This window comes from Leptonychotes weddellii, chromosome 5, assembly GCF_054177405.1.
Source record: "Leptonychotes weddellii isolate Sample4059 chromosome 5, ASM5417740v2, whole genome shotgun sequence".
Taxonomy (NCBI): Eukaryota; Metazoa; Chordata; class Mammalia; order Carnivora; family Phocidae; genus Leptonychotes; species Leptonychotes weddellii.
The window spans coordinates 13,663,538-13,687,802 of record NC_138373.1 but is presented as its reverse complement, the minus strand read 5'-3'; the positions used below and the strand labels follow the sequence as shown (position 1 = coordinate 13,687,802).

General features: G+C 42.5%; 1 protein-coding gene and 1 pseudogene across 2 annotated transcripts in view; both read left to right on the top strand.

Annotated features, from left to right (window-relative positions):
* Positions 1-23,597, top strand: part of TMEM248 (transmembrane protein 248) — a 33,032-nt gene extending 9,435 nt beyond the window's left edge. Inside the window, exons 2-7 of one of the 2 annotated variants that reach the window (XM_081819635.1) lie at positions 10,147-10,323; positions 14,642-14,927; positions 16,425-16,575; positions 18,551-18,734; positions 20,154-20,297; positions 20,874-23,597. In XM_081819635.1, coding sequence (XP_081675761.1) covers positions 10,165-10,323; positions 14,642-14,927; positions 16,425-16,575; positions 18,551-18,734; positions 20,154-20,297; positions 20,874-20,894 — 945 coding nt within the window. In that variant the 5' untranslated portion in view covers positions 10,147-10,164 and the 3' untranslated portion in view covers positions 20,895-23,597. The remainder of the gene's footprint in view (positions 1-10,146; positions 10,324-14,641; positions 14,928-16,424; positions 16,576-18,550; positions 18,735-20,153; positions 20,298-20,873) is intronic. The other variant, XM_081819636.1, reaches the window with a different exon arrangement.
* On the top strand, positions 10,339-14,721 carry LOC145721526 (non-histone chromosomal protein HMG-14 pseudogene; annotated as a pseudogene).
* Positions 23,598-24,265: the final 668 nt, after the last annotated feature.

Genomic DNA, 24,265 nt, shown 5'->3' with positions numbered 1-24,265 from the left:
GGACTTTTAATTGTTTTATTAAAAAATAAAAAAAGCTCCAGGCGCCTGAGTGGTTCAGTCAGTTAACTGTCTGACTCTTGATTTCAGCTCAGATCATGATCTCAGGGTTGTGAGATCGAGCCCTGCATGTAGGGCTCCATGCTGGGCATGGAACCTGCTTGGGATTCTCTCCCTTTCTGCTCCTTTCCCGCTCTCGCTCTTGGGCTCTCTCTCTAAAGAAAACAAAATAAAAAATAAAAAAGCTTTCACTTTTAAGTGAATACAGTTGGCCTCCTCTGGAACTTTGTCTAATTAAATTAGCTATGTTGATGTTGTTTGCTAATTTGTAGGTATTTATGTTGATACTTATATAAGTGTTTACATTCTGGTGTGACATGGTTTTAATAGACAGTTTTCTCTAGAAGTGAACTTACTAGATTTTTCTATTTTTCCAGATGTTTCATAATTGTAGTTCCACATGTTTATTTTTATATATGATTCAGATTTTGTTCTTTCTTAAACTCTTTATAAACATATAGAAGAGGCTTATAACTTTAAACTTATAGAACTCTAATTTACTGTTGATGTTTTTGTTTCTGAATCTTATGACTCTTAACCTAAGTAGTGTCATTTCTAGATTTTTATTTTTTTAAACTACTCAAGTTTAGGGCGCCTGGGTGGCTCAGTCGTTAAGTGTCTGCCTTCAGCTCAGGTCATGGTCCCAGGGTCCTGGGGTTGAGTCCCACATCGGGCTCCCTGCTCCGCAGAGAGCCTGCTTCTCCCTCTCCCGCTCCCCCTGCTTGTGTTCCCTCTCTCACTGTGTCTCTCTCCATCAAATAAATAAATAAAATCTTAAAAAATAAAATACTCAAGTTTATAAAAGCAGTTTTAGGGTCACAGCAAAAATGAGAGGAAGGTACAGAGATTTCCTGTAAAACACTCTGTCCCCATATGTGCCCAGCCTCCCCCATTGTCAGCATCCCCCACCAGAGTGATACATGTATTATAATTGGCGAACCTAGGTTGACACATCACTAGTATTTAGAGTCCATAGTTTACATTAGCGCTCATTTTTGGTGGTGTATATTCTAGGGGTTTGGACAAATTTATGATGACATGTATCTACCATGATAGTATCATACAGAGTGTTTTCATTGCCTACAGATCCTGCTTCACCTATTTATCACTCCTTCCCTCCCCCCTGCAACGTCTGATCTTTTTACTGGCTCCATTGTTTTACCTTTTCTAGAAGGTCATATAGTTGGAATCATATAGTATGTGGCCTTTCAGATTGGTTCTTTCATGTAGTAATCTGCATTTAAATTCCCCCCTTGCCTTTCATGGCTGGATAGCTCATTTCTTTTTAGTGCCAAATAATACATTCCATTGTCTGGATGTACCACAGTTTATCTATTCACCTACTGAGAGGTATCTGGGTTGCTTCCAAATTGTGGCAGTTATGAATAATGCTTCTATAAAAATCCATGTGCAGATTTTTGTGTGGACATAAGTTTATTTCTGTTTGTTTTTAAGGGGCGGGAGAGGGAGAGAGAGAGAATCCCAAGTAGGCTCTATGCCCAGCATGGAGCCTGAAGCAGGGCTCAGTCTCACAACCCTGAGATCATGACCTTAGCCGAAATCAAGAGTCGGGCCCTTAACTGACTGAACCACCTTAGCCTACCTGTGTGGACATAAGTTTTAAACTCCTTTGGGCACATACCGAACAGTGCGGTTGCTGGATCTTATGGTTAAGAGTATGTTTTAGTTGGGATGCCTGGGTGGCTCAGTCGGTGAAGCGTGTCTGCCTTCGGCTCAGGTCCTGATCCCTGGGCCTTGGGATCAAGCCCCAAATTGGGCTCCTTGCTTAGCAGGGAACCTGCTTCTCCCTTTGCCTGCCGCTCCCCCTGCTTGTGCTCTCTCTCTGACAAATAAATAAAATATTGGGAAAAAAAAAGAGTATGTTTTAGTTTTGTAAGAAACTACCAAACTGTCTTCCAGAAGGGCTGTACCATTTTGCATTCCTATCAGCATTGAATGAGAGTTCCTGTTGCTCCACATCCTTGTCAGTATTTGGTATTGTCAGTGTTCTGGGTTTTGGCCATTCTAGCAAGTATAGTGATATTTCATTGTTGTTTTAATCTGTATTTCCTGATGATCTATGATGTGGGGCATCTCTTTGTATACTTATTTGCCATCTGTAGATCTTCTTTATTGAGGTGTGAAGGTCTTTGGCTAATTTTTAAATTGTGTTGTTTTCTTACTGTTTTAAGAATTCTTTGTATAGGGGCGCCTGGGTGGCTCAGTCATTAAGCGTCTGCCTTCGGCTCAGGTCATGATCCCAGGGTCCTGGGATCGAGCCCCGCGTCGGGCTCCCTGCTCAGCAGGAGGCCTGCTTCTCCCTCTCCCACTCCCCCTGCTTCTGTTCCCTCTCTTGCTGTCTCTCTCTGTCAAATAAATCTTTAAAAAAAAAAAAAAAAGAATTCTTTGTATATTTTGGATAACAATTCTATATCAGATATGTCTTTTGCAATATTTTCTCGTCTGTGCTTGTCTTCTCATTCTTTTAACAGTGTGTTTCATAGAGCAGAAATTCTTAATTGTAATGAGCCCAATTTTTAAAAAGTTTTTATTTAAATTCTAGGTAGTTAAAAAAAGTTCTGGTTAGTTAACATACAGTGTTATATTAGTTTCAGGTGTACAATATAGTGATTCAACACTTCCATACAGTACCTGGTGCTCATCACAACAAGTGCGCTCCTTAATTCCCATCATCTGTTTCATCCATCACCTGTTTCATCCATCCCCCATCCCCACCTTCCTCCCCTCTGGTAACTGTCAGTGTGTTCTCTATAATTAAGAGTCTATTTCTTGGTTTTTCTCTCTCTCTCTTTCTTTCCCCCTTTGCTCATTTGTTTTGTTTCTTAAATTCCACATAGGAGTGAAATCATATGGTATTTGTCTTTGTCGGACTGACTTATTTCGCTTAGCATAATACTCTCTAGTTCCATCCATGTGGTTGCAAATGGCAAGACTTCATTCTTTTTGGTGGCTGAGTAATATTCCATTGTGTATATATACTGCATCTTCCTTATCCATTCATCAGTCAGTGGACACTTGGGAGGTTGCCGTAATTTGGCTATTGTTGATAAAGCTGTTGTAAACATCAGGGTGCATGTATCCCTTTGAATCAGTATTTTTGTATTCTTTGGGTAAATACCTAATAATGCAATTGCTGGATCGTCAGGTAGTTCTGTTTTTAACTTTTTGAGGAAACTCCATACTGTTTTCCAGAGTGGCTGCACCAGTTTGCATTCCCACCAGCAGTGCAAGAGGGTTCCCTTTCTCTGCATCCTCCCCAACACCTGTTGTTTCTTGTGTTGTTGATTTTAGCCATGCTGACAGGTATGATGTGATCACTCATTGTAATTTTGATTTGTATTTCCCTGATGATCAGTGATGTTGAGCATTAATGAGGTCCAGTTTATCAGTTCTTTCTTTCATGCATGGTGCCTTTGGTGTTCTATCTAAAAAGTCATCACCAAACTCAGGGTCATCTAGGTTTGCTTCTATGTTATCTTCTAGGAGTTTTATTGTTTTGCATTTTACATTCAGGTCTGGTCCCTTTTGAATTCATTTTGTGGAGAGTATAAGTTTGTGTCTAGATTCTTCTTTTTTTTTTTTTTTTAAAGATTTTATTTATTTATTTGAGAGAGAGAGTTAGCGAGAGCAGGAACAGAAGCAGGGGGAGTGAGAGAGGGAGAAGCAGGCTTCCCGCCGAGCAGGGAGCCCGATGTGGGGCTCGATCCCAGGACCCTGGGATCATGACCTGAGCTGAAGGCAGACGCTTAACGGCTGAGCCACCCAGGCGCCCCTAGATTCATTTTTTTAATATGTGGATGTTCAGTTGTTCCAGCACCATTTGTTGAAAACGATGTGTTATTGCTTCGTTGTATTGCCTGTGCTCCTTTGTCAAAGCAAGATCAGTTGACTACATTTATGTGGGTCTATTTCTGGATGCTCTGTTTTGTTCCATTGGTCTATTTGTTTGTTCTTTGGCCAATACCACGCTGTCTTGATTACTGTAGCTTTATAATAAGTCTTAAAGTTGAGTAGAGTCAGTCCTCCAAATTTCCTTCAGTATTTCTTTTATTCTGGTTCTTTTGCCTTTCCATAGAAATGTTAGAAAAGTTTGTTGATATCTACAAAATAACTTGATGGGACTTTTGACTGGGATTGTGTTGAATGTATAAGTCAAGTTGGGAAGAACTGACACTTTGACATACCAAGTTTTTCCATCCACGGACATGGAATCTCTCCGTTTATTTGGTGCTTTGATTCTGTTCATGAGAGTTTTGTAGTTTTCCTCACATAGATCTTGTCATATTTGTTATATTGATACCTGAGTATTTAATTTTGGGGGGTGCTAATATAAATGGTATTGTGTTTATAGTGTCAAATTCAGCTTGTTCCTGCTGGCATATATAGGAATGTAGTTGACTTCTTTATATTAGCCTTGTACCCTGCAATCTTGCTATAATCATTTTCTAAATTATTTTTTAGTTTATGTTTTAAGTCTGGATTTATTTGATGCATCTAATGAACTTGCACATTTAAAAACTGCCTATTTTGTGTCTGGATATTGATTATGCAGAGACAAGTAAAACATTGTATCTGTCGTTGAGAGGCTTACAGCTTGGTTGGGAAGATAGATGTATACATACACAACTGCAGTGAGGTGTTTCAGTGTCTCTGTGAGAAATTTGCAGAGTAGAGTGGGGGCATATAAATGAAAGTGGTCACTTCTCCCTGAGGGGCTGGGTGTGGGGAAGGGCCAGGAAGGGTTCCATAGAGAAGGTGTCCCTTGAGTCTTGGAAGAGGAGGGTGAAGTAGCGGGATGTGGTTCATGAAGGTCAGGAGGACCAGCAGACTGAAAGGCTTGAAGCTATAATATTGTCTAATATATTCAGGAATTGTAAGCAGTTAGACTGTTGAGAAGTAGACAAGACCTAGCTCATGGTGGCTTGCCATTCTAAGGAGCTTGGACTTCATTCCTTGGTTGTTGGAGCTCTGAGAGATTTAAGCAGTAACATGCCTAGATTTACATTTGGAAAAAGTAACTCTCACAGCATGTGGAGGATAGATTATTTAACTGGTATAGGCAGATCCAGTTGAGACTCTTAGTGATAGTTACAAGAAAAAGATGATGAGGGCCTGAACTAAGGGCAGTAGCCGAGGAGTATGGAGAGGAAGAGGAAGTAAGAGATAATAAAGAGAATCTTTAGCACTTAATAATTGCTTGGATATAGTGGGGAAGGCACAAGTAGTCTAGGATGTTTTCCAGAGTTATGTATTGAGATGGGGAATACAGGGAGAAGAGTCATATTGGCAGGAAAGCAGATGAGTTCAGTTTTGGACATGTTGTGGAATGTGTAGGTATAGAGATACTCACTGAGCTCTTGGATATAGAGGTCTTAGGGCTGTGGAGAGCTGATACATCTTCACACGAAGATGGGGGAAAGTGGGTGAACCTGAGATATATTTTGGAAAGAAAACAAGATTAGCGAATGGATTAGATTGGTGGTAGTGCTGAGGGCGTGAACATAATTTAGGTAAAGAAAAGGAGTATGTTGAGGGAAATTTTTATTCTGAAATGCTTACATTAGAAAAGAACAAAAATTCTGAGATAAGATTCCAGCTGAAGAAGTTGGAGAAATTGAAGGGTTTCTCTGAGTAAACCCAGAGAAAGCAGAGGGAGAAACATAATAAAAAATACATGTAGAAATGACTGAAATAGAAAACAAATTATTTGGACCCAGTCTACAAAACCAAATACTGGTTCTTGAAAACATCAGTGCAATACAGCTGTGGAAAGATTGGTTAAAAAGAGGAGAAGGCAGGGGCGCCTGGGTGGCTCAGTTGGTTAAGCGACTGCCTTCGGCTCAGGTCATGATCCTGGAGTCCCTGGATCGAGTCCCGCATCGGGCTCCCTGCTCAGCAGGGAGTCTGCTTCTCCCTCTGACCCTCCCCCCTCTCATGTACTCGCTCTCTCTCATTCTCTCGCTCTCAAATAAATAAATAAAATCTTTAAAAAAAAAATAAAAAAAAAAAAGGAGAAGGCAAACACACGAAAACATTTGTAGTGAAAAAAAACCATAACTACAAGTAAATAAAATAGTGAACAAATCACAAAATTATACTGTGTCTAGAAGTATTAAAAACCGATATCAAATGGGTAGTTTCCTAGAGTAACACATCATACCAAAACCGACTCCGTAGAAATAGAAAAGTTAGACCGACCATCATTAAAACCATGATGAAGCAGTTAAGATAACTCACCCAGATATAAAACCAAAGAAAAACTTGGTGAATCCAGGGTTTTTTTTGGTCAAGGTCTGCTAAGCTTCAAAGAAATAAAAGCTAATATCTTATACACGTTTTAGAAAATGCATGTCGGGACAATTCAGTTAATTTTGTGATACTAGGATGACTTAGTCCTACTAGTCAAGGAGAGTGTGATCATGGCTGATCATTTTCTTATCTCTTATGAATAGATATCTTTGAATCAGTCTAATAAGATGCATAAGATACAGTTAAAAAATTACTGAAAAAGAAAAGTGGACCCAAATAAATGGAGAGAGATACCCTGTTCATGGATTAGGGAACTCAGTGTTATACAGATGTCACTTCTTCCCCAAATTAATAGTCTGTTTGGGACAATTCCAGTTTAAATCTCAATAAGATTTTTCTGGGAACTTTACATTTGGGACCTAAAATTCATATGGCAGGGTAAAGGGCCAAGAAGAGCTAGGACAGTTTTGAATAAAAGTAAAATGGTAGCCTTCTTGTATTAGATGGCAAAATTTCAGACAGCATGGTACTGAGGTGGGGAAATGCAGATATCATGATGGGACACGAGAAAAAGCCTAGAAACAAACCTACATTAATTTGGGAGCTTGGTATATATGAGAGATAGCATTACAAATCCATGGGAAATCCATGTTCAATATAAAACCATGTTCAATGAATGGTATTGGACAATTGGCCACCTATATAGAAAAAGATTAAACCAGAAGCCTATTAGATTCTGGAATCCCAAATCAATTCCAAGTAGATAAGAGACTAAAAATCAAACTATAAGACTTGTAGAGGAAAATAATGAAAAAAATGTTTTTGACATATAAAGATACCAAAGGGATTCTCAGATAATACATACATACACATAATCATAAAAGGAAAGGGGTGATAAATACATTAAAATCAATAACTTTATAGCTATCGAGGAAATGCAAATCAAACCACAGTGAGTTACCACCTCACACCCATTAGGATGACAATAATGAAAAAGGCAATAACAAGTGTGGGTGAGGTGGTGGAGAAATCGAAACACTCACTATACAGCTGGTGAGAATGCAGAGTGGGGCAGTTGCTTTGGAAAATAGCCTGGCAGGTCCTCAAAAGGTTAAGCATGTGGTTACCGTATGACCCAGCAATGCCATTCTTAGGGTATATGGGACAGATACAGCCGAGAGAAATGGACACCTGTGTCCACACAAGATGTTACACATGCATGTTCATAGCAGCATGTTTCATAATAGATAGTAGAAACGTGTCTATCAACTGATGAATGGATATGCAAAATATGAATAAAATATTTCGTACAATGGAGTATTTTTGGCAACAAAAACGGATGAAGTACTGATACATGCTACATCATGGATCAGCCTTGAAAACATCATGCTGAGTGAAAGCAGTCAGTCACCAAAGGGCACGTATTATGATTCCATTCATTTGAAATGTCTGAAATAGGCAAATCTATAGAGACAAGGTGTATTAGTGGTTGCCTTAGGGCCGGAGGGACTAGGGGGTTACTGCTAGAGAGTATGGGGTTTCTTTATGAGATGATGAAAATGTTTGAAAACTGATTATTGTGAAGGTTGCCCAGTTCTGTGAATTGATTTGTACATGTTAAATGGGTGAATTGTTATGTGAATTATATATCAATAAAGTTGTTAAAAAAAAAATAAGAACCTTTCGTATGGTAAAAGATACCATAAACTATATTAAAGAAAATCCACAGACTTGAAGTAGTTACATATAACATAAAAAACTGGAAAAGGCTTAGGATCCAGAATATAAAAAGAACTCCTGAACATTAACGAGAAATAGACAAACAACTGGTAAGTAGTCAAAAGATTCAGGCAGTTTACCTAGGAAGAATCTAAATGGCTGATAAAGAAGTGAAAAGATGCTCAGTGTGAGGGAGATGCAATTTAAAATAATGATGAGATAACATTTCACATCAGTCTTGTTGGTCCAAGTCAATAACATTGCTTTAGAATATCAAGTGTTCAAGTGTTGGTACGAGTGTTGGGAAATGGAGCGAGCCCTTTAGTCGCTGGTAGGACTTCCTTGGAGAGCCGTCCGACATGACCAAATCAGGTTGCTGATGCGCCTACCCTGTGACCTAGAGCCCTTCTTGTGCGTGCTGCTGCAGGGCCTAGGTGGGGGAAACTGGGAAGACCCTCACTGGGCTCCTCAGTCCAGGAAAACTCAGCTACAGTTGCATACTATACAGCTGGTAAATTCAGTAGACTAGATCTACGTAGATCAACAGATAAATCTCAGAAACAACGTGAATGAAAATAGTATAAGAATATACTCAATATATCATTTTCCATGTTTCCATATGCAATACCAGTAATTGTATCTGATTTTATAGGAAAAATACACAAAACATGCATGGATGCTGCTCTGGGAAGAGCATAAAGGATATTATTTTCCATCTCAAAGGACTCTGGTGAGGACGAAGGAACACACAGCCTGGCTTATTGCAAGTGGTTGCTGTTAGTTCTTAGGGGGTGTTGATGCAGCTTTTTCTCTCAAATTTAAAAGCTGTTACAGTTTTTTTTTTTTAGTTGCTTTTTTTAGTGTTCATGTATATAATTGCTCATTATGTGTCAGCTCCTGTTCTAGGGGCCAGGAACCAGGGCTAGAGCAGTGAACAAGATTGGCAAAATTTCTGTTGTCATGGAGCTCAGAACCCAGGGGTGAGAGACAGCAAACAAGTAGAAAATTAACTGTACTCTTGACTAAACAGTGTGAAAGAATTAAAGCAGGGCACTGGGAGGCGGGGGGGCGGACGGTGGTCAGGGAAAGCCTCTCTGAGGAGTTGACTGTTGAGTGGAAACCTGCATTTTAAGAAGAGCAAGCACCTGGAAATTTGGGAGAAATGCCTTCATATAGGAAATGTTCCGAAATTCTAAGAAGAATGAAATACTTAGGAATACATTTGGCAAAAGAAGTGTAGACGTATACATTGAAAACCACAAAACTTGTTGGAATAAATTGAAGAAAACGCAAGTAAATGGGAAGGTTCATGGCCTGGAAGCCAGTATTGTTAAGAAGGCAGGAGTATTCCCCAAACTGACCTACAGGGTCAGTGCAATCCCCATGCAAGTCCCGGCTGACTTCCTTGCAGAAAGTGACAAGCTGATCCTAGAAAATGGCAAGGCCAGCGTTGCCAGAGCCCCATGAGGGAGGAGAGGAAGTTCCTGGACATATGGTCATTGAGGTTGGTAGGGCTTCTGCAGCATGAAACCCTGTGGGCCATGGTAGAGCTGTTCCTGATCTTCTCCTCGGTCTCGTGGGAAGCCTTAGGAGGGCTTTAAGCAGGGGAGTGGTACAGTTAAACATGTATTCTGTGTCTCTCTGCCAGTTGCTAGGATGGGCATGAGGATGGCAGGGAACAGGACAGAATGTTGAACCTTTCAGTGGTAGGAAATGAGAACATCCTCAATTTCTTTTTGTACGTGTTGGCATGTATTTATGTCCTATTATGGACCTACTTCAGCATTATCTTAAGTGGAAATAGCAAGTGCTATTATTAGTAGTCCTTATGGAAACAGCAAGTGTTCATTATAGAATAATTAGAAGATTCAAACAGAAAGAGAAATGCATAGCTTTTAAGATCTTAGCACTTTGACGTAGTGACAGTTCAATTTAGTGTTTCTTCTAGTCTTTGGAGTAGATTTATGAGTAAACGTTTCTCAAGCTCAATAGTGAGTGACCTCCTCACTCCCCAACACCAGGAAATGAAACAACAGTGGAGGGATCATAGGGTTTCTTTGGGCGAGTCAGTCCATGAGTCTAATGATTAATCCCTTTCAGGTGGAGCTGATCAGAATAATGTTCAGCATCAACCCCCTGGAGAACCTGAAGCTGTACATCAGCAGCCGGCCTCCCCTTGTGGTCTTTATGATCAGTGTGAGCGCCATGGCTATAGCTTTCCTGACCTTGGGCTATTTCTTCAAAATCAAGGAGATTAAGTCACCGGAAATGGCAGAGGTATGGTATATTCTAAGTTCTCTCAGTCTGGCCAGACTTTACACAGTAGAACACCCTTGGGCTCTCCACACACCTTTCTTTCTAACCTAGTGAGAAAGCAGCCTTTTTTTCACAATCCAGTCTTCCATCTTCCTGTGATTCACTTTGTTTGAAAGTATCTAGTCAGACAACTGTTGATTTAAATAATGTTACCAGTTTCAGTTACACTGTTTCAGCAATGAAACGTGTTTTGGAAAGTATATTTGGAAAGTGTGTCAAGAACATAGAGAACTACCATATTTGCTGTTATTAAGTTAATAAATCATAAATAATTTAAATTTATTATTAAAGTCTTAAATTGGCTCATTGCTATTTTAAAAACTAAACATTTGTTATTTTAAAGCCATATGTCATATGGGGTTCTATTTAGCTGTACTGATAGCTTTTTCGTTGCCTGAGAAGGGACGCTAAAGAAATAGAAAGCTGGATCTTATTTCCAAATATATTTGTCTTTTTTTATTAAGCAGAACTTCAGTTATCTACAAATTTGCCTTCTAGATTTTACACTGTGGTCAATTTAAATAAATTATTAGGGTATTGCTCTTTAAACCTTAATCTAGGCAAATAATAGTCGAACATTCATAATACAGATTTTAAAAGGTGTATTTTTGCATATACAAAGAAAACAACACAAAGTTAACAATTCTTATTTAATAGAGCTGAATGATAATGTACCTATTAATAAATGTATTTTATGTGTTAGAAATTATGCTGAATTAATGATATGGTAAATTTACTTGTGGATATGGTTTCTTTGAGGATGAATGAGTTCCTGCCTTAGTTGATTCCTGGAGTGCCTTCTCTTATCCTTTTTCTTCTTGAGTGTGTGCCTTGGTGGGAGTGGGAATGGGGCGGGGTTTGAGATCACACTGTTCCTGCCTTGTGATGGAGAGGAGGGTTCTACTGGGGTAATGGGGATCATGGCTTGCTCTGTGCTCTGTGCTCTCTGATCCTCGAATACCTTGGCCGGAGGGGCCACCTTCACAAGTGAACTCTCACACAGTTTAGGTAACAAGTTTTAGCTGTTTTCTGCCATGAAACCCTTTCACAGAGTTCCTAACCAAGAAACAGACTGGCTGGCTCAGTTCTCCCTCTGTTCTGACTCTGCCTGAATCCTTAAAGGTTGTGCAAATAGGCTGCACCCACATTAGGGCTGAAAATGAATATTCTAGTCACAATCAGGCCTCTGCAGCATGCTGGCATTGCTTTCCCTCGGAGCCCAAGGCCATGTTGAACACTTGGCCAACACAAGTGATTAAGAGGCAGCCTGGATAATTAGTCCTTAATAATCGAAATGGGGCCTGACATTGGCTTTGGCAGACTGTTCGGAATGGACTCGAGGTCTGCAGGAAAGCAGTGCCAAGCTGCTGCAGAACTTTGGTTATGATTAACTTAGTGATTTTATTTTCAAATGAGGACCTTAGGAATATGGGAAAAGTTCGGGGCTATGAATCAAAAAACCTAATCCTGCTTCTGCCTTCAACTGTGGAATGTAGAGAGTCCATAAAGTTGCTCTGGGCTTCAGTTCCCTCATGTCTGGAATATGAAGGGATGAGACTAGAATGTTCATTTTCAGCCCTTATGTTTTTGGTCTGCTGAGTTTGTAGGTGTGGGGAGAATGTAATTTGATACATCCAGTTGCAGTCTTAATAAATGCCATGTACTGATAGACTGATGCTCTAAAGGTAGACCCGCTTGACTGCTTGAGGATTGCTCAGATGGCTTTTTTTTCTTTTCTTTCTTCTTCCTTCCTTCCCTTTTTTTTTTAAATGCAGCAAGGAAAGGGTTTTTTCAAGAGGTAGCCTGATGAGGGGACAAGAGAGTAAGCCTCAGCTCTACCTCCCTGAAGGAGGGTCAGGGATATCAAGTGGCATTTTTAGTCAAGGCTAGTGTTAGAGTAATTGGAAGCGTAACCTGGTTTGTCTTGACATTTGGCAACTTTTTGTAGACTCACGTTGCTTCGAGGAAGAAGTTATATGTGACAGCCTAGGCTAGTTTGTTGTTGCCATTTCAGCCTGAGTTCATCTTTGCTTTTCTGTGAAAATTAAATTAAAATAGAACCAGGTGGGTACTTCACTATGTTGGTTTCAGTTTAATCATGACATAACCAGCTGTATGTATTTTTAAAATTACTTATGATTTAAACCATCAAACAGATATTAAGAGATGCCCGAAGACATCTTTTCTCCTCCTTTTTGAAATTGTTCCTGTTTTAAGGTGGTCATGTTTCAAAGTCCATGACAAGGGGGAAAATGGACTGCTTGAATATTGGTATTGACTGCGGTTTTGCATTCTACAGAGAGAAAGCAAGGTGTATAGAACTGACCTTTTGAGGAATTATTTTAAGGCAGCCTTATGTATTTATTTTTTTAGTTTTATTTATTTACATAATCTCTGCACCCGAGGTGGGGCTTGAACTCACAACCCCAACTGAGATCGAGAGTCGCATGCTTTCCTGACTGAGCCAGCCAGGAGCCCCAAGGCAGCCTTACTTAAAAAAACCAAACAAACAGGGCGGGTCCCAGCAGCTCGGGCGGCGGGAGGAGCGGCAGCGCCCAGCCCAGCTTCGCGAAGGCTCTCGGTGCGCCATGGGCCCGCAGGGGCCCGCAGGCACCCAGCCCGTGCCCGCCCCGCTGCCTCAATGCCCAGGAGGAAGGTCAGCTCCGCCAAGGGGGCGGCGAAGGAGGAGCCCAAGAGGAGGTCGGCGAGGTTGTCAGCTAAACCTGCTCCTGCAAAAGTGGAAACAAAGCCAAACAAGGCGGCAGGAAAGGATAAATCTTCAGACAAAAAAGTGCAAACAAAGGGGAAAGGGGGAGCAAAGGCAAAACAGGCTGACGTGGCTAACCAAGAAACGAAAGAAGACTTACCTGCAGAAAACAGAGAAACTAAAAATGAGGAGAGTCCAGCCTCCGATGAAGCAGGAGAGAAAGAAGCCTAGTCTGATTAATACCATAAACCATGTCTTATCAGTGGTCCCTGTCACCCTTGTACAATCCAGAGGAATATTTTTATCAACTATTTTGTAAATGCAAGTTTTTTAGTAGCTCTAGAAACATTTTTAAGAAGGAGGGAATCCCACCTCATCCCATTTTTTAAGTGTAAATGCTTTTTTTTAAGAGGTGAAATCATTTGCTGGTTTGTTTATTTTTTGGTACAACCAGGAAATAGTGGGATATTGAATGTGGGAGGCTTTGATTGTCTTGGGTGTCAGCTCAACATTCCATAGATGGGGTAATTTTATATCCTATAATACCAAGCATACTAAATGGCAATTTGGAGTCAGTCGTGCATTTACTATGTCTTGAATATTTTAAATTACTTCTATTCCCACGTTGTTTTTGGTAGAATTGTTTCCTAAAGGAAACCACTCCTAGATCTTGGCTCTCCTGGTCAGAATTCTTGTGCACTCTGTAACATCTTGGTTGTGGTAGTCCAGTTTTCCTAGTAACCCTGTTAATGTACTGTGTAAGATTGAGAATTTGAGTATGTGGTGTATATGATATTAAGTTGTGAATTAATGGGACTTAACAATGTAACAGTGTATCAGCATTTGAAGATCTTGGTACTTGATATACTGTTAAGGAAAATTTGCCTCCAAATTTTAAGCTGGAAGGTCACTGGAATAACTTTTAGAAAAGAATCACAACTACATGGTTTTTTTAGATTTTCGGTATGTACGTTAAGAATTGTGTACAAATTGAAATGTCTGTACTGATCCTCAAAACAACCAATAAAAACTCAATTAAGAAAACAAACAAATAAAAAACTAATCATGGGGCACCTGGCTGGTTCAGTCGGTGGAGCGGGTGACTCGAACTCGGGATCATGAGTTTGAACCCTACGTTGGGTGTAGAGATTACTTAAAAATAAAGTCTTAAAAAATAATAACTAATCATAACTGCTAAGTGAGTTTGGATTAATGCTTTTAATGTTTTATTACTTTCATTCAAGCTTTCTTTTCAAGTTTGGTTCTGAAGCTAGATCATTTTCTGCAAGTATAATATGCTACTTTTTTTTTTTTACACATTTTCTTGAATAAGTTGGTTTAATCACCTAGTTTAATATCTCATGCCAATGAAGAGTTCACATTTTAGATTGTTTGGAAAACCAACACTAGGATGCCAATGCAAGAGGCCGCTGGCTGGATCGTCACTGTTATTTTCAGTGCTGAGCTCTGTGGCCCCGCGACCCCACCGGGCGGTCATGGCCATGGAGTGCAGTGACAGACCGCACTTCCAGACCGCTCATACTTCCTTCCCTCTGTTCCCTGTCACCGCAGGATTGGAATACGTTTCTGCTGCGGTTTAACGATTTGGACTTGTGTGTGTCAGAGAACGAAACACTGAAGCATCTCACAAATGACACCACAACTCCGGAGAGCACGGTGACCAGCGGGCAGGCCAGAGTGTCCACCCAGTCCCCGCAGGCCCTGGAGGACGCGGGCCCAGTGAACATCTCCGTTGCGATCACCCTAACCTTGGACCCGCTGAAACCCTTTGGAGGGTACTCTCGCAATGTCACCCATCTGTACTCCACCATTTTAGGGCATCAGATTGGACTTTCAGGTATGTGAGTGTAGCCATTTTCCGTTCAGATTTTCTTAGGCAGCAACTCTTCCAAGACAGAGTATTAGTAGTATGTGGTTTTTACTCATCAGATTATTTTTATATTTACGTGTCTCCCCTTCTCTTGAGTTTGAACTAAGTGAAGCCAAGAAGGAACTGTTTCTGCTACATCTTCACTTAAAGTGCTGGGTAAATAGTAGGCTCTCAATAAAAGTGACTGAGAAGAAACTTTGAGGCCTACTCTGGTTTTAATATTTACAAGCGCAAGATTTTTATTCAGGTTTTTCATCTTAGAGTTTTCAGTACATACTACAGATATTGTTACTAGTCAACAGATTTTCGAATGCCCATGTTAGCTCAGCACTGTGCTAGCTGCTGGGAAGAACTAGAAAAAGCCTAAGATCTGGTCTTGTCAATTGGAATTTTAGGATTATGGCAGAGAGAAGGATAACATGAATTAATATTTATCAAACACTTAACAATAGTTCCTGGCACAAAGGGAATGCTATATTAAGTGCCAGCCCCCCTCTCAGCGGGGAGCCTGCTTCTCCCTCTCCCTCTGCCGGCCCCCCCCTCCCCCCGCTTGTGCTCTCTCCCCCTCCCTCAAATAAATAAGTCTTTAAAAAAAGAAATAACATCTATAGAACATTGAGCACTGCCTTTTGACCTGTAGTACCCTCTGACCAGGACAGACTGTAAGTGATTCAGGAGAATGCTGAGAAAGTAGCAGAAGCTGGAATAATTAGGAAAGGCTTCCTACAGAGGCCTAGACCTTAGAAGAATAGTCTTTGGTTCTTTGTTACCAAGAGCCTCTCAGTCCTTAGAGGAACTTGGGAGTGCCTGGCAGCCTCCTGCTGGCTTTTATGGGTGAGAGCTATTCCCACGGGAATGCGGCAAGGGTGACTTCTGGGCAGCAGGTGGACCTTCTCCTGCTGTTACTAGAACACCTTGGTTTTCGTTTAAGCTTTTTTATCCCTTACTAGTTCCCTGACCTTCCTGAAGTCTGTTAGACCCCTTGATCTTCAGTCTGCTCATATGTGAAAGGGGAACAGTATCGCTTCTTTGGTCGTGTTTGTGGGATAGCGGTATGTTTTATGTGAAAGGATACATATAAAAGCAATTTGGAAATGGCACGAGTGTCACACAGGTGCTAAAACAGTGGTGATAATGACTCACCCAGCCCCCCACTTTCTGCCTGGGCACGGGGGGCCCTCGATGCCTGCCATCTCCAGGCCCTGGCTAACAGTGGCCCCTTGCCATTTGCCACACTGTGGCTCTCCCAGGTGAGCAGGCCTCAGCGTCTGGCTCAGAACTCTTGTTCCTCAAATCCCACAGAGGCAGATGTCTTGCTTCTGTGGGCTGATAGGGGATTCCTGGGTGGGTTTGAGTCCAGGATTCATTGATATCCCAGAGCATAATAAATATATGAGTTCTTAACCTTTATTTACCAACGCCTCTCCCTCCCCCTGCCCTACCCCCCCCATTTCTCTTTCATAGGCAGGGAAGCCCACGAGGAGATCAATATTACCTTTACCCTGCCTACAGCTTGGAGTTCAGACGACTGTGCCCTTCACGGTCACTGTGAGCAGGTGGTGTTCACCACCTGCATGACCCTCACAGCCAACCCTGGTGTGTTCCCCGTCACCGTGTAAGTGTTTTCCTGACCCCGGTGGATGCGCGTCAGAAGCTCCATTTACCATGAGTGTGACTGGGGTGCTTCAGCAGATTCTCAGGATGCTTGCAGTAAATTACTGTGTAGAATTGTCACAGCTGGACCTGTCTAAAGGATTATTTAAGTTGAATTCGGAATCGCAAAGGTAGAACCTTTGCATATAAGTATCAGAGAGTGAGTGAGTGCTTCAGCAGGTAGTAAAAGCATCTGGTTTCGTTGTATGTTCTTAGGCCGCCTGTCCTGTTGGTAGAAGCCTGTCACAGAGAAGATAAATAAGAGCTGATCCTATGACCAGAGTGATTTATAATGAAGCCTCCTGAAAGATGAAGTTTTATTCATCTCCATTATTCAGACAGTTATTTTGTAAATCGAGAGCATAAATGAATCTTTCTTTCCACAAAAGTTTTTTTTTTAAATGCCATCTCATTGTTCCCATTTGTATTTATTTATTTATTATTTATTTATTTTTAAGATTTTATTTATTTATTTGACAGAGAGCGAGAGAGGGAACACAAGCAGAGGGAGAGAAAGAGGGAGAAGCAGGCTTCCCGCTGAGCAGGGAGCCCGATGTAGGGCTCGATCCCAGGACCCTGGGATCATGACCTGAGCCGAAGGCAGACGCTTAACGACTGAGCCGCTCAGGCGCCCTCCACAAAACAGTTTCTGTTGCTGAAACTTACGCCTCATATTTTTGAGCAGCTATCCATGTTACCACTTGGCTTTTTAAGGGTTGTTTTTGTTTTTGGTTGTTTTTTTTTTGCCTCTTTTCTCTGTAATGGAGATAATGATCTATAAATATATGAAATACACAAGATGTAGCCTATTTAAAAGAATTCTATGATGAATTCTTCTTAAATAAGAATAATTACCCTGGGTGGGGGGCACATGGGGACTCGGTTGAGTGTCCTACTCTTGATTTCAGCTCAGGTCATGATCTCAGGGTCGTGAGATCAAGCCCCACATCGGGCTCTGTGCTGGGCATCGAGTCTCCTTGAGATTCTCCCTCTGCCCCACCCTGTGCGTGCGTACACGCACTCTCTTTCTCTCTTTTTAAAAAAAAAAAAAAAATACTCTGGGATTTCTGTTTTAGATATTTGGAGGTTTGTAGGACAAGAGCAGATAAGTTAAGTATTATTTGCTGTTGGTTATAATATCTGAAGAAGAAGTTTGTGTATAAAACTTTCAGTTGTGACTAAGAATTTAGATAATTTGCGAAAATGGGCTTAAAAGGAGCAGGCCTCTCTTTGGGTACATCATAGGCAAGAGAACCATGGGTTAGTTGACTTGGGAAGGCAAAGATCTTAACAACCAGACTTCCAAATGTTGGATGCCTATTTCTTATTCCGTTATGTGTTTGTTAAATTAAAAAAAATCTGTGAACGGGGTGCCTGGGTGGCTCAGTCGTTAAGCGTCTGCCTTCGGCTCAGGTCATGGTCCCAGGGTCCTGGGATCGAGCCCCACATTGGGCTCCCTACTCAGCAGGGAGCCTGCTTCTCCCTCTCCCACTCCCCCTGCTTGTGTTCCCTCTCTCTCTGTCTCTCTCTGTCAAAGAAATAAATCTTTAAAAAAAAAAAGAAAAGAATTGGTGGATCTGGGGCATCTGGGTGGCTCAGTCGTTAAGCGTCTGCCTTCGGCTCAGGTCATGATCCCAGGGTCCTGGGATCGAGCCCCGCATCGGGCTCCCTGCTCGGCGGGAAGCCTGCCTCTCCCTCTCCCACTCCCCCTGCTTGTGTTCCTGCTCTCGCCGTGTCTCTCTCTGTCAAATAAATAAATAAAATAAATAAATCTGTGAACTAAAAACACGATGGTCTTCATCTCAAAGAAATGTATGTCTCTTATTTCTCTCTTCCACACAGATGGCTATGCTCAGTGTTGTGCCCAGGCCGTGGGTGAGACCCGGGTAAAAGTCTCAGGCCACTGAGCCCGTGTCTTTTCCTCTGTTCCCCTGCAGACAGCCGCCACACTGTGTTCCCGACACGTACAGCAACGCCACGCTCTGGTACAAGATCTTCACAACCGCCAGAGACGCCAACACAAAATATGCTCAAGATTACAATCCTTTCTGGTGTTATAAGGGGGCCATTGGAAAAGTCTACCACGCTTTAAATCCTAAGCTTACAGTTATTGTTCCGGACGTAAGTGACAAAAGTGTGTGTGTGTGTGTGTCTGTCTGTCTGTCTGTCTGTCTACCGGTATCTGGGCACTGTTATGTAGGCCCTCTTTACCTCCTCGCGTTAGCTTAGCCCATGCCGTTGTAGATTTCCAGCTGGGCCGGGAGACTGGATGGAGTAGTGGAGGCTCGGAAAAATGTGCCACCCTGTGAGTTAAGGAAACTCTGCATCCGTTCTTCCTTTTCTGCTTTGGTCACCAGTGGTTACATTTGTCGAGCAGCCGCCCTGTGCCTGACTCGTACGGGTCACAAGGGATGCTCTTACCGTCTGCTCATTCACACGGCCACTCAGGGAATAGCTGGTCAGTGTCAGTATGAGCAGTAAATAGTTTGGAATTCTAGAAAGGTAGAAGTAGGTCGGAGGAGATCAGTCTTTGGCTAGATATTGAGGGCTGGATAGGTTTTACTTAATAAGGAGGAAGACCCCATAATCTGGACCAGTGGAGGATTGGCTCATTTGGCTTCCTGCTTAGACTTGAACCCATTTTTAACAGACTACACTGATTTTTGTAAATGTCTGTACTTTTCTTCCTGTCAGTATATGGTAGGTAGATTTCTTCTTGCCTGATTGTTTTCTCTTTCTAGTATCAAGTTGTAGCAGTTGGTGGGCTGGGGGCCTGCGGGAGTGAGCAACAGAGATCAGGCTGGATGCTGGGCAGAGGCCAGGGTCCAGAAGGCCGTGTGTGAGGCACTTAGACTTCCTGCGTTTGGGCTGTAGGGTTTTTGTAAAGCAGTGTGTGCGGAAGACTGGTCTGCCCACCTGATGATGCATTTATGGGATGGAGCCCAAGGCTGATGTTTCGAGGCCTGCAGGTGTGTGTGTGTGTGTGTGTGTGTGTGTGTGTTTAGGAAAAGGAATGGAAGCATGGCTGGGATGCAGCACCTGGCAGGCCTGGTGACTGACCGCATGTGGGAGGTCAGAGAGGAGTGAATCAAGGGCTTGGAAAGTGAGGGAAAGACAAAGAAGGATTAGCTGCCCATGGGGAGAGGCCTTCTTGGTGGGGGAGTAACGAGGAATTGGGAACAGAGGCTTGGGCTGTCAGAGGAAGAGGACGGAAGAGAAGGGTAGGGGTTGAAGCCTCTGGGTCTCTGGGGCTTTCTGGGGAAGGGGAGACCTGGGGGCAGGGTGCTCTTGGGCAGTGTGGGAGTGAAGAAGCCAGGGCAGGGGGCTCCCTTAGGAAGGAGTGGGTGGCCCCAGGAACACCGTCTTTACTTAGATCTAGTTTTAAAAGTTTAGAAGAGAAAAAGAGAAGCCACTCTCCTTCCAGTTTAAGAATTAAAGTTGAGGCAAGTCTGGAGGTTATGAACCCTGTTTCCAGAAACCTAGCATTAAAATCTTCCAGTAACTCAGTGCAGATGTTTCTGGTTTATTCTCTTTATTCAGGATGACCGTTCATTAATAAATTTGCATCTCATGCACACCAGTTACTTCCTCTTCGTGATGGTGATAACAATGTTTTGCTATGCGGTTATCAAAGGCAGACCCAGCAAATTGCGTCAGAGCAATCCTGACTTTTGTCCTGAGAAGGTGAGCAGTGGATGGGTGTGGCCCAGTATTTTGCTGGAGATCTCTGTAGGCAGAAAGTCCAGCTTAGTCCTTATTCCCTTTATTGCTGGTGGCTCCTTTCCTCCAGAGAAATTAGGGCTTGTCTTTTTATCAGAAGTAGTCTGCCCTCAGCCTAAATCATGGTATTGGATTTTCAGCCATACACCCACTTCTTAGCTGGTGAAAGGTACTGAGTGGGAATTGTTCTCAAAGTCCCATGGGAGAGCAGTGGATCCTGAAGGGCTGCTTCCTTCGGTTTCTATCAGCTTGAGAAATCATCTCAGAATCCTGATCATGGTTTCAAGTCCGTTAACTCTGTCTCAGCATGGGGGTTCCGCTGGATCGGCCGCTTCCTGCAGGAGACTTTTAGATTTCTCTTCATTCCCTGCTAAGTGAGATTTTTTTTCTTAGGGATTTAGTAATTCCTCTGCTCGATAGATGCATGCCATGTAGCTCCCTGGTGTTTGGTTGGAGACCGGAACCCAGTAAGGGTGCTGGTGGGGCTGAGTTACCTGGGCTTTGCTGTATGATGGGTTTGCTCATCTTGTTCTCTTCTAGGTGGCTTTGGCTGATGCCTAATCCCACAACTGCCCGTTTTCTAAGAGAGACTGAGAGAACCATAATCATTGCCTGCTGAACCCAGCCTGGGCCTGGACACTCTGTGAATATATTATCTTGCAATGTTGGGTTATTCCAGCCAAAGACATTTCAAGTGCCTGTAACTGATTTGTATATATTTATAAAGATCTATTCAGAAATTGGTCCAATGATGCACGTGCTTCGCACTGGGTGCAGCCGGAACCCTCAGCCTCCCCTGTGGACTTGGTGGGACGACCCTGTGCAGCGCCGGAGAGGATCGTGATCTCAGTGCCACAGGGCAGACCATGCTGTCTTCACCAAGGTCACGGGGGCATTTCATTGCTGGCGGGGTTGAGGTTTGCTTTGGTTCTTGTTTCAGCCCGATATGTACAGAATGTTCGAAACAGTCTGCACCTTTGATGTGATATTGCATTTCCAAAGCCACCAGTCCATTTTGTGGATTTTATGTGTCTGTGGCTTAATAATCATGGTAACAACAATAATCCCTTTTTCTCCGTTTTGCTTGCAAGGAAACATGCCTATCTTTCTTAGTTTCTTGTTTTGTTTGTTTTTTTCTTTGAAAAGAAAAGTAAAATAGTCACATTTTAATACTACTCTAGTTAGGACAGACTTGTGCTTTTATCTTGAGTAAAAAGTTAACTATTGAAAAATCACCTACATGGTAAAGATCTAAGTTTCATTTTCCATATGGATGGTGAGGAACCTGGTCTTGTGTGAGTTGAGTGGGCACAGAATGTTCCACTGTCGTCTCCTCCTCTCTTGTCCCTTCCCTCCATTATAAAAGTTGAAGCAGCGTCCTCACTCAAAAGAGCTTAAAAATTAAGTAAATGGCTCTAGAGTAGAGTAGAAATTAGCTGTTCTGTTTTCTGGAATGCAGATGGCAGTATGGAAAAAGAAAGATGATTCAGTCTAATAGTTGTGCAAGAGTTTCTTGTCTTCTTTGAAGAGGGAGTGGATTTTCTTTCTTCCTTTTACTTTTTGCATATATTTGTGTGCAGTGAACATATCTTCAAAAGGAAAATGGCAACTGGTAGATCAGTGACATGAAATGATGCCTGTGGAATTGGAAGGAAAGCAGCTCTGATCTGCCATGTATGAGGAAAACCAAAAGCATTTATCTTTCCTGTGGCATTTTGATGACCTAGGCCCTTTATCCCTTTTTCCTTCTTCTCCATCTTCTTGTAAAAAAAAAAAAAAATTGCGTTGTCTTTTCTAGTCCTTTCTTGTTACTTGTATTCTTACTGTTTTTCATAATAGCTCTTTGCCTTAATAACTCACTGTCATTACTGACTTCTGTGTTCTCCCAAGCAATGTTGTAGAGCAGAAGGGCAGTTAAGACCTTGGACGTCAGCACTTCTTTCCCTCAACTCCAGGTCTGTAGTCTGTTCCAAATTAGAATCGGTCCTGGAGTCTGAAATAATTGGCCTAGAACATGTGATCCCAGGCATTCTTGAACGGAAAACAATTGTGGGCTCTTACTGAAGATTGTTAAAGTAATCACTGTAGTAATTTAATACGTTAACATCCCTTTTTTTTCCCCTTTTGGTACATTTCAAGCACAGTAATCATACTTGTCTATCCAGTTTTATGAGTTGCTTACATGATGCATGGCTAACCTGTTCATTTAGTTTTCTCTTTAGAGACTTTGAGACTTTTACGAGACAAGATGGAGAAAGAGCCATTTGGCTTGGCCTTTAGAAACACCAATATCATAAGACCACCAGATTTTAGGTTAAGCTGCTACTGAATTAATAATATCCCAGTGAAGTGGAGTTGGAGAGATTTAGAACTGGCAGAGTACCCTAAAAGGAGACAGGTGAAGAAAGTCAATTTCACTGGTTTGTTCAATCCAGCTTGTTGCTAATATCAAGTACCCTTGGTTTAATTACAGGGAATGGCTGGACTTTGTAGCCAGGGGAGGAGGGACTCTGTTAGACATGAGGGAAGGAAGTGCCAAAAATGCCTGGACAGTATTACTTGTCCTGAGGCCAGGACACACACTTTAAAATCCAGCATTCACTCTAGCAGGTAATTTCTCAAAGATCTTACGGAAACCCAGAGTCAGGTGTCTAAAGGAAGGCGGGGAAGAGGAGAGGCCGTGGACCTGGGTGAAGAGGTCTAGGAACCGAAGAGACTCCTGTGGAATCTCAGGAAGCGCAGAGTCCTGTTCATACCCAGGCACTTGCAGACAAGGCCCAGTCCTCCGCCACATCTTGCTGAGGGACCTCAGGATTAGGAGAGCGTCCCACACAGGGCCCAGGTGCCATTCCAAGTGACCCTGCACGGGAGCCCTGGCGCGTTCTCAGGCATCTTGGACTGGAGGTCCAATCAAAGGTTAGCAACTTACTATTAAATGGTTGTTTCAGATCATATTGATCTCTTTCCTTTTTCCTTTTGTCCTTTCACTGTATGACTTGAATCAGTTTTGATTCTATTTGTAAGTTTTTCTCGTCACTAGGAGCCTGCGTTTCGGTTGCAATTTCTTTGGCAGTCTGTAGGGATTCAGCATCCTGGTTTTCAACCCTCCTGCAGGCACTGTGGGGTTACGAGGGCCAGAGGACCCATCTCACTTACCTTGCATGATGGTCAGTAGCTGATCTGTTATGGCATTCACTCCCAGATTAATTTTCCGTGTTTGAAATATGTGCATATGTGCTTTACAGAATAAAACCTCTGAATTTATTTGCCGTGTCTCCCGTTTCCTGCCATCTGAGGGGTGTTTTCTAAGGGAAGAACATCTGCGATAAGTAATTGAGGGTGTTTTGCAAGCTGTTCTCTCCAAGTGTCCCCAGTCCTCAGGATGTGCGGTGGGCCGCGTTTCCTACTCAGCTGGCCTCAGCAAGCACCCGGGTCGTCTCCCCGAGAGTACAAAACCTCTTTTAGTGCACTGGATCAACAAGGTCCTCACCGGCGTGGCCCTAATCCTGCCCAGAAGTAGATAAAGTAAGGAATACAGGCCACTAGGGAGCATTTAAGTAGCTATGGGCTTTTGAAGACCCCCTTCTCAGTTACATAAGCCCTTCGCATGCACTTGGCCCGACTTACGAGAAGCAGACTTCAGCCCGCTCGGCCTTCTCCTGCTACAGAGCTCCCACATGTGCTGGGCTTCCTTTGCCAGGACGCTGCGTCCTCTGCAGTTCTTCGTAAAGGCGGATTGTGTTCACTGGTGTGAATTCTTCCCTCTTGCAATGGGCGGGGGCTCTGTGGGTCTCTTGTCCCTCCCCAGCAGGTGCCAGGGTGGTAGAGGTCAGCTTCTAGTCACTCTGTGGGACAGGACACCGCCACAGGCCCATTAGTTTCTACTTCCTTCACCTTTCTGGTCTCCTCTCTCTCTCAGGGGCCGAACACTC